This window comes from Moschus berezovskii, chromosome 8 (assembly GCF_049115385.1).
Source record: "Moschus berezovskii isolate FMDL1 chromosome 8, NW_MosBer_1.0, whole genome shotgun sequence".
Classification (NCBI taxonomy): Eukaryota; Metazoa; Chordata; class Mammalia; order Artiodactyla; family Moschidae; genus Moschus; species Moschus berezovskii.
In genome coordinates, this window is record NC_142467.1 from 51,927,945 (window position 1) to 51,937,888 (window position 9,944).

A 9,944-nucleotide genomic window follows, 5' to 3' on the forward strand; every position below is an offset into this window, starting at 1 on the left:
GTGATAGAATTCCAGTTGAGCTTTTTCCAGTCCTGAAAGATGATGCTGTGAAAGTGCTTCACTCAATATGCCAGAAAATTTGGAAAACTCAGCAGTGGCCACAGGACTGGAAAAGGTCAGTTTTCATTCCAATCCCAAAGAAAGGCAATGCCAAAGATGCTAAAACTGCCGCACAATTGCACTCATCTCACATGCTAGCAAAGTAATGCTTAAAATTCTCCAAGCCAGGCTTCAGCAATACATGAACCATGAACTTCCAGATGTTCAAGCTGGTTTTAGAAAAGGCAGAGGAACCAGAGATCAAATTGCCAACATCCAATGGATCATCGAAAAAGCAAGAGAGTTCCATATAAACATCTATTTCTGCTTTATTGACTGTGCCAAAGCCTTTGACTGTGTGGATCACAATAACTGTGGAAATTCTGAAAAAGATGGGAATACCAGACCACCTGACCTGCCTCTTGAGAAACCTGTATGCAGGTCAGGAAGCAACAGTTAGAACTGGGCATGGAACAACAGACTGGTTCCAGATAGGAAAAGGAGTACGTCATGGCTGTATATTGTCACCTTGCTTATTTAACTTCTATGCAGAGTACATCATGAGGAACACTGGGCTGGAAGACGCACAAGCTGAAATCAAGATTGCTGGGAGAAATATCAGTAACCTCAGATGCGCAGATGACAGCACCCTTATGGCAGAAAGTGAAGAAGAACTAAAGAGCCTCTTGATGAAGGTGAAAGAGGAGAGTGAAAAAGTTGGCTTAAAGCTCAACATTCAGAAAACGAAGATCATGGCATCTGGTCCCATCACTTCATGGCAAATAGATGGGGAAACAGTGGAAACAATGTCAGACTTTATTTTTCTGGGCTTCAAAATCACTGCAGGTGGTGGCTGTAGCCATGAAATTAAAAGACGCTTACTCCTTGGAAGGATAGTTATGACCAACCTAGACAGTAAAATTAGAAAGCAGAGGCATTACTTTGCCAACCAAGGTCCGTCTAGTCAAGGCTATGGTTTTTCCAGTGGTCTTGTATGGATGTAAGAGTTAGACTATAAAGAAAGCTGAGTGCCAAAGAATTGATGCTTTTGAACTGTGGTGTTGGAGAAGACTCTTGAGAGTCCCTTGGACTGCAAGGAGATCCAACCAGTCCATTCTAAAGGAAATCAGTCCTGGGTGTTCATTGGATGGACTGATGGTGAAGCTGAAACTCCAGTACTTTGGGCACCTGATGCGAAGATCTGACTCATTTGAAAAGACCCTGATGCTGAGAAAGATTGAGGGCAAGAGGAGAAGGGGATGACAGAGGATGAGATGGCTGGATGGCATCACCGACTCGATGGACATGGGTTTGGGTGGACTCTAGGAGTTGGTGATGGATAGGGAGGCCTGGCATGCTGTGGTTCGTGGGGTTGCAAAGAGTCAGACACGACTGAGTGACTGAACTGAACTGAACTGGTCATAGACTGATTTTATTATGTTGTGTTCCCTGTATAGTCACTTTTGAGAGTTTCTTTTTTTTAATCATAAATGAATGTTGAATGTTGTCACAACCTTTTTCTTCATCTATTGAGAAAATAATTTATCACTTTTGTTCTTTGAATTCTTACTGTAGTATATAATATTGACTGATTTGTGGAAATTAAATATATATTTCATGAATTCTCAGGCCAGAATACTTTCCCTTCTCTAGGGGATCTTCCCAACCCAGGGATCAAACCCAGGTCTCCCGCATTGTGGACAGATTCTTTACCAGCTGAGCCATCAGTGAAGTCCAAGAATACTGGAGCAGGTAGCCTATCCCTTCTCCAGTGGATCTTCCCGACCCACGAATCAAACTGGGGTCTCCTGCATTGCAGGCGGATTCTTTACCAACTAAGCTACAAGGGAAGCCCTAGTGTATCACATTGATTGATTTATAGAAATTAAATCATTCTTGTATCCCTGGGATCAATCTCACTGGATCTTGTTGTATGATCCTTTTAACATACTGCTGAATTATGTACACTAATATTTTGCTGGGGATTGTTTCATCTATGTTCATTAGTGCTTTGCCAAGCTTTATTGTGCTTTGCAGATACTGTGTTTTTTTGATAATTGAAGGTTTGTGGCAACCCTGTGTTGTCAGTTGATGGTTAGCATTTTTTAGCAATAAAGTATTTTTAAATTAAGGTATGTACATTGTTTCTAAGACATAATACTACTGCACACTTTATAGGTTACATATATATGTGTGTGCTTAGTCCCTTCAGTTGTGTCCAACTGTTTAACTGTTGCCCGCCAGGCTCTGTAAACATAACTTTTACATGCATTGGGAAGCCAGTAAATTTGTGTTACTTACTTCATTGCAATATTTACTTCATGCAATAGTCCAGAACCAAATTCTTCCATATCTCCAATGTAGTCTGTTTTGTCATAGTCAATAAACCTGGAATATATGCATATATATATTTCTGCCAGTGGGGATGGGGGAATCTTATGACCATGTAGGCAGACTGAACTATCTTGTATTGAGTGAACATCTAACAGGATCTCCTAAGCACCATAAACTTTGGTATATTAGAGAAGCAGCATATATTTCAGCATTCTCCAGCTAGAGTTAATTCTAAATATACAAAACAGGCAGGTATCCAAAGTTGACCCATCACCATTTCACATAAGCTGATACATTTCTGTGTGTTATATATAACATGATTTCACCAAAGATCTCCAAATTTATCATTGTGCAGATCATAGATGTGAATTGTGTTAATTAGAGAGGAATAATTAATTTCTTCACATACCCTGGACTTAAATAAATAGGAAGTTAAACCATGTTTGTAGATGAAAATTCTTAAAAGTAAAAAAATGGAAATTATTACTTCATTAACTTAATTAGTAAACAAATTTAATTTATTCCCAAATGGAGAAATTTTGTCCCTGAACAAAATATTCCAGATATGAACATTTTATACTTGTATATATGTTTAAATGTGTATGTAAAAACATAAATACTTCAGATGGCACTCATTTAATGAGGTACAGAGAAACAGACATGCTTGTTGTCTGTCTTTTCCATAGGAAGATGGAATAAGAGTTTTGAAGAGTAAATTGGTCTTATCTTTAAAATTTAAATTTCACAGATTATTTGACTCAACAATGCAACTACTAACTATTGAATTAGGGGACTGAACATGTGGTGACCTGCACAACTTACAAGATTGCTGGCAAAAGTATTTAACAAAGATAACTTAAAAGGAATTTGTATTTGTATATGGTTATATGAAGATATCCCGTGGATGGAGGATCCTGGTAGGCTGCAGTCCATGGGGGTCACTAAGGGTCGGACCCGACTGAGAGACTTCACTTTTACTTTTCACTTTCATGCCTTGGAGAAGGAAATGGCAACCCACTCCAATGTTCTTGCCAGGAGAATCCCAGGGACGGCGGAGCCTGGTGGGCTGCCGTCTGTGGGGTCCCACAGCGTCAGACACGACTGAAGCGACTTAGCAGCAGCAGCAGCATATGAAGATATACTATTGATTTTCAAATTAAAAAAAAAAAACTAGTCACAAGGAAGTATCTTGATTTTATTTTCTGTCTATTCTTATCTATCATCAGTCATATTTAACGCCAGCATCTTCAAATTTCTGTTAGTTCCATCTTCATTTTGACCTTTTTAGTGAGTCTGCATCAAATTTCCTTCAGTCTCCCTTTTTTAAGGATACTTGTGATGACATTTAGGGCTCACTTAGATAACTTATGTTTATATATATGTGTGTATATATTTATATACTATGTGTATATAGATGTCTCTGTGTATCTCTAATGATAATGTTATTACATATATGTTTTATATATGTATATGTTAGTATATTTGTAAATATATAGCTATAGAACAATATATACATTTATGAATATATGGTTATATACACATATGCATATATTTATGTGTGATTTTAGTATAGTTATGTAATAATACCTGTACCTTTATGTATATAAATATATTTATGTATGTAAGCATTTTCAGAAACGATATGCATCAAATAATCCACATATCTAACACTCCTTTAGTGGATAATTTAGAAAACTTGTGACCTGTTCTGTTTCATAGGTAGTGTCTCCAGCTCTTAATCTCCACTAACAAATGAACATAGAGAAAAAAAGCCAGTACAAGGACTTTACATTCACTTCAACTCTAAACTTCAGTTTAATTTCTCCTGTAATGTCATGTGCCAGGATTATCTGCATAGACATCTCTGATGGTATCTCTGTAATATTTAAAAAATCTAGTGGAAGCATTGTCATAACTTCACTATAATAAAGGAAAAATTTTTGTATTTAGAAGATTTTTGTACTTAGCAGATTTTGTTCAAAACCCCTTAAGTGGGTTTTGAATGGCGGTATTCAAAGGTTCTTTTCTAAATCTTAGCTTTTTTCACTGAAAAAAAATCAGGTTAGATTAGGGTGACAAATGTAAGCCTAACACAACTTTAAGTGCATCCTGTTTTAATATTTTATCACTAATATTTATGACAAATCTTTGAGACAGAAATAATTCTTCTCACATTTAAAATTAGGAAATAGCAAATTTGAAAGTCTGAATATTATCTCAAGGTTGCTGAGTGGTAGATGGCATTTGAACTCTGGACTTTCAGTCTGTGAAGCAGATTAAATAGTTTATATTACATCTCTTCCTACTGCTTCAAACTCTGTGTGGTTTCCTACTTGACTAAAGATCGTAAACTATATCCATCATATAGTTTAGGGTGTTGTCCCTTGTGATCTCAATTGTATTCCCAGGGCTTCTTGCTCTCCTTGATATTCACATGCTGTCCTCCAGCTCAGTTTCCCAAAGCTGGCTACTCTGGCTGTCACCTGGGAGCTTTTTGAACATTCCTGGTCGTGAATTTGTACTATAATCCTACAAGATGTTCTCAATGGGTTAAATTGTAAAGGAACACAGTAACTCTCTCTGTTAGTGCTTACGGCTTTATGAAAATTTCCATTTAACTAAAAAAAATATATATATAATGAAAATCAAATCTCCAGTTGAGTCTAATGGGCTCCCAGTGTCCTTCAAAATACTGAAGGTGTAGGTATGTATCTAATTATAGCTCCCGAAACTGATTCTTCTCTTGGTGGTTTGATGAGCCTTTGTTTTCAACTCAGGAGCTTGGAAAGCTCTCCCATCTCTTCTATACCTTATGGTTTCAAAGCATTGTTGTCACCTTCTCCCTTCCTCATACATGTTCATCAGATTAAAATTGCCCCAAACCCTTGCTGAGAGATGATCTGTGTGAGATCTTTACGAGGAAGAACACAAAAAACCTCAGGGTCTTATCTGCTAGGGGTCATCTGTGTCCCTGTACCAGGCTCCTCACCTACAGTCCTTTAAAGGAGAATCCTCAGCTAGGGGAAGTTGAGGAGAGGAGATCCTACAGGTGAAGTCCCTGGAGCTGCAGCCCTCACTCTCTGCCAGCCTCTCTGTGTCAGGTAGGTCAGGTGGGGATGCTATGGAGGTAGCCCTGGTGTGTCACACTGTTGTAGCCACACGTTCCGGGAAACAAACTCATTCAGAAGGACAATGCAGATAGTAGAGTGCAGTTTATTACACCGGCGGGCCCAAGGCAGAGTCTCCTCTTAGCCAAGGACCCCGACCAGCATTTGTGAAAATCTTTTATACCACATGTCTGAACCCACCACTCCAAATTCCTTGAGACTTACATAAACCAAGGAAAATACGATCCCAATAACCCCATCATTCACGTGCTATGTGCTCATGTGCTCAAACAGTCAAACAATTAGCCAATAATCAATAAACCCAAGGTTACACTCTAATACATACAGAAAAATTTATGACCTGTCTGGAGGAAGGGGTGATTAATGTATGTTTTCTTTTAGGCGATGAGTAACCTAGATATGATCTTTAAGGTTCCCCTGTCTGGAGGGGGTCTTATCCTTCTGTTGTCGTTTTCATAGGCACTAAACACAGAGTTCAGAGTCCATTGGAAAGGTGGCTAAGCATGATCAGCATGAACAGGCCTAAGATGGAGTCCAGGCCCTATGAATTCCTTCTTCAACACTGGAATGAAGACTGCTCCAGTCAGTCCTTTCAGAAACAACTATTTATTTTCTGAGGAAAAACTAAACTTCCAAAGTGCATATTTCTTTAAATGCAGCCAGGCTCTTTGTGGGCTGAGCCAAGGGCTGGGAGAGTGAACTTCTCCTTCTTAAAGTGGGCAAATTGGACGTGTCCTAGTGTTTCTCTCAAGCTTTTGTGAGGCCTTCTGTTCACCTGTATGTCCTGTGGATTAGGGCAAGATTCCTACCATAATTACAAATCTAGGAGAGTGGGTCAGTTCCTTTAGAAGTAAGAAAGTTTCATTTGGAAATGGGCAATTTGTTCCTGCGCCGGTGTGTTAGGAGCATTCCTATGCGTTTCTTCTACAGACTCGATAAAATGTCTTTCTTCTCGTCATGGATCAAAGCTATTTTAATCATTGGCTTGGCATTTCCTCTTTATTGTGGTGAGTAAATTTTTCAATCCTGGATGAAGCAGTTCACACATCATAGAAAATGCAGGCGACAACTACTATTATCAGGGAGTGGAGGAACTTGCTGTGCTGGGTGTATAATAACTGGCACAACGAAATAACGTGTCGCAAATATCTTTTCACAAATTGCATCAGTAGATTGGTTTCTCATTTCCCTCCTTAGAAAGGTAGAGATAGAAAGGGTGGTTAGAATGAACAGTAGAATTTAGATGTTTGTTCGTTTAGGATTAAAGATATTTATCTAATTTCCCCCATTTTTGGAGGTCGGATTTCATGGTTGCTAAATGCAGAGTGTGGGGAGTAATACTGTCCTCTAGATCAGGTATTCCTCAACAATCCTACTCATTGCTTGCCAGCTCTGAGTGCACTAAAGTCAAAATTTGTGTTAGGAGAGAACTAATTGATCCCTCTGCTGACCATTTATCTTTCTTAAAGCACAAGGTGGCCCATGAATTTCAGTAGAGTAGCTGTGAGGTATTAAAGTGATTCATGATACTCGAGCTGAGTTTGAAGAAATTAAGTAGTAAGTAACTTATTCATATTGTGACTTCATACAAGCATATTAAGTTGCACTAAGCAAGGTGTTTTTTCTCTGACTAGAATATCATATTTATAAAAATGAGGAAAAAAGGTATCTCCACAGGAAGTTTTGGTAATTATTAAACCATACTTAAAGTTATTTTTTTCACAGAGTGAGGTGAATTTAGAATTCTGTTTCCAGATTCGGAGTTATTTTGTGAAATTATTATTTTGTTACTGCCACAGTAGCCTCACCTCGTTACTTGATGTGTTTGTGTAGGTGATTTGTATAGATGTGGGTATATTCTATCAAAGACAGTTTTTCCCTCTCCATTATCTTACTTTTTATCTTCCTTTTGTATGTTGATTGCAGAAACTTCTTTTGCATCTTCAAGAAAAATGAGTGAAATGCGTGAAGCTGTAAGTTTATATTGATTAATGTGGGAATTGAAAAAGGTAAACTTTTCATTATTTAGTTTAAAAGCTAATTTTACAAAAAATAATAACAATTCTTCAGAAAGTAAGATAAAGTGTCCTTATTATGCTAAGTTCAAGAAATAGAATCTTGCCAGCCATTCAAACCATCTGTCATTTCAGACAAGGTAAAAATATCCCTTACTCATAATTTTATTATTGGGCATAAACTTTGTTATATACCATCATCTGAAAGCAGTTAAGTGGTATTTAAGTAGAATTGTTTACTCTAGAAAAGAGAAAAGCTAAAATTAAAGTAGCTAAAAAACTTTTTCCACTTATAGGAGGAATATAAAATAATAATTTTCATAAAACCTCAGAGTGAAAAATTATACAGAAGTGAAGAAAATCAACTATATTTCTGAACAACTAAACAGATGAATATATTTAAACATGCCTAAAACTCAGCTCATATAGCAGTAAGTAAGTGAATGAGCATTCCTATGTTCCAATAAGAATATAGGTATTATATATTTTAAAAAAAAGCAGGTTATGTCAGTATACACACACTTCTATTTATTTATGTAAATTACTAACACTGCCATTACTAACCAAATTATACATATATGTATATGGTTAAATACACATTTATAAACACTCATGTATATGAAAAAATACATATATGGTAGTAATCTGAGAGTATCAGATTATCTAATAGTGGAACTATTGAGAAAAACAGGAGAATTATAACAAATTCATTTTTTAATAGTTGGGATAGTTGCATTCCAGTGTTTTGTTGGTTTCTACTGTACAGCATTTTTTATATGTGAGTAACTTGTGTCTATTTTTAAACTTCAATATAGAATATATTTCATTTTGATACATACCATGATGTATTAGAACAAAGAACATTTTATTCAAGAAATTCATTATCTGAAAAATATTATGTTGCCTGTTTATGTTTAACAGCCAGAGTGTCACATATATATTCGTCAATTACATTTTTGTAGCAGAGAAATGGATCCAGTCTGTGCAACAAATGGCAAAACGTACTCCAATAAATGCGTTTTCTGCAGTGAAAAAATGTAAGAACAAAAAACTCAATATTGCCTCTTCAAAAATAATGAAGACAAAATCAGAAAATAATAGGAACATCCATGTTTCTGATAGCCAAGGCACGGCAAAACATGGAAAATAACTGTTCTTTCCTGTAAAAACCACAGAAACACACTGGTATCTTTGCCTGAAGTCTCATTCATAAAAATAGTTTTTATTTGACCTTGAAGTATATTCCTGCTGGATGTTTCCTACATATGTAAACCAATTACATTTACTTGATTTAATTGCTTGACTTAATACTGGCAGTCTGGTGGTCAGTATAATGTAATTCTTAACCCCAGAGGTTGAATAATAACCTCTATGATGTAGCTCCAAGCTACAGGGAGCATAACTGAGCAAGAAACTCTACTGCCTTTAGAAATTTAAATCCATTACAATTTATGTCAGAAAGGAACTTCTCTGATGGTTCACTTTGTCCCCTGAACTCCATGACAAGACTCCAAACTTTCCTGAGAGCAGGGCAGTCTAGGACACTTCTGCCTAACCTCCCTTCCTGCCTCCTTCCCTCTGCAGGTGTTCCCAGTCTAAAAGTTCAGCCAGCCATCCTACTTCCTGCCTCAGTTTATCGCACTGAATCCCCAGATGGGCTTCTACTTTTAGAGAATCAGGAATACAATCTCTAATCCTCTTCCTGAGGTCTGGGTGGGCTCCAGGGCTGAATCGGGAGGGAACGTGTAGGAAGAGTCAAGTAGCCCCAGGCAGTCAGGAGGACCTGTGCAGAGTTGGGGGGTGAAAGGGGCCCTGCTGCTTATGGAGCACAGCCCTCCTAGCTCTTTCACAGTCAGAGTCTCCTCATGGAGAAGCACTTAGCGCAATAGTCAGGCAATTTTAAATACTTTTTAAAAATAATTTTTCTTTTTCTTTCTTTACAGAGAAGATGGAAGCTTTAATTTTAGTCATTGGGGTGTTTGCTGACTCTTCCTCAGCCACACATTCCTATGGCTTTTATTGCAATCCTATTTTGGTATGGATTCTACAACCAATTAGTCTTCTAAAATAGGGCTTTAAATTCCTAGATGACCAGACTAAGCCTTCAGTAGTACACAAGACAGAATGTAGATTGTTGGAGAATTTTTCCAACTCTAAGAACCCGCCAATGAAAAAGATTCCTTTTTTATTTCTTTAGTTAAACATTGACAATTGAAAACCTACCTTAATTGTGTGTTTGATAATAGAAAACCTAATACAGCTTGTAATCATGAATATTTCAGTCAATAAAATGTTAAGTAATATTATCTTTATTAAAATACCCTTTTTTTTTTTTGGTTGATTAGTGGGTTAAAACACCTGAATACTTTTGGTAACTATAATTAAAGAAATAGTTTCAAAGGTGAATAATCCATTACTTGGAAGTTTA

General features: G+C 37.0%; 1 protein-coding gene across 1 annotated transcript; it reads left to right on the plus strand.

Moving 5' to 3' along the window:
* The first annotated feature begins 4,375 nt into the window (after positions 1–4,375).
* LOC129558621 (sperm-associated acrosin inhibitor-like) lies at positions 4,376–9,502 on the plus strand. Its single transcript, XM_055429931.2, has 6 exons — positions 4,376–4,381; positions 5,395–5,474; positions 6,432–6,508; positions 7,428–7,474; positions 8,438–8,553; positions 9,460–9,502. The coding sequence occupies exons 1-6, from the start codon at positions 4,376–4,378 to the stop codon at positions 9,500–9,502; spliced, it is 369 nt and encodes a 122-aa protein (XP_055285906.2).
* The last annotated feature ends 442 nt before the right edge of the window (positions 9,503–9,944 follow it).

Coding starts and splice junctions, on each gene's coding strand:
- LOC129558621 (XM_055429931.2), top strand. Junction 5,475..6,431: donor TGCCAGCCTCTCTGTGTCAG/GTAGGTCAGGTG, acceptor TTTCTTCTACAG/ACTCGATAAAATGTCTTTCT. Junction 7,475..8,437: donor TGAGTGAAATGCGTGAAGCT/GTAAGTTTATAT, acceptor TATGTTTAACAG/CCAGAGTGTCACATATATAT.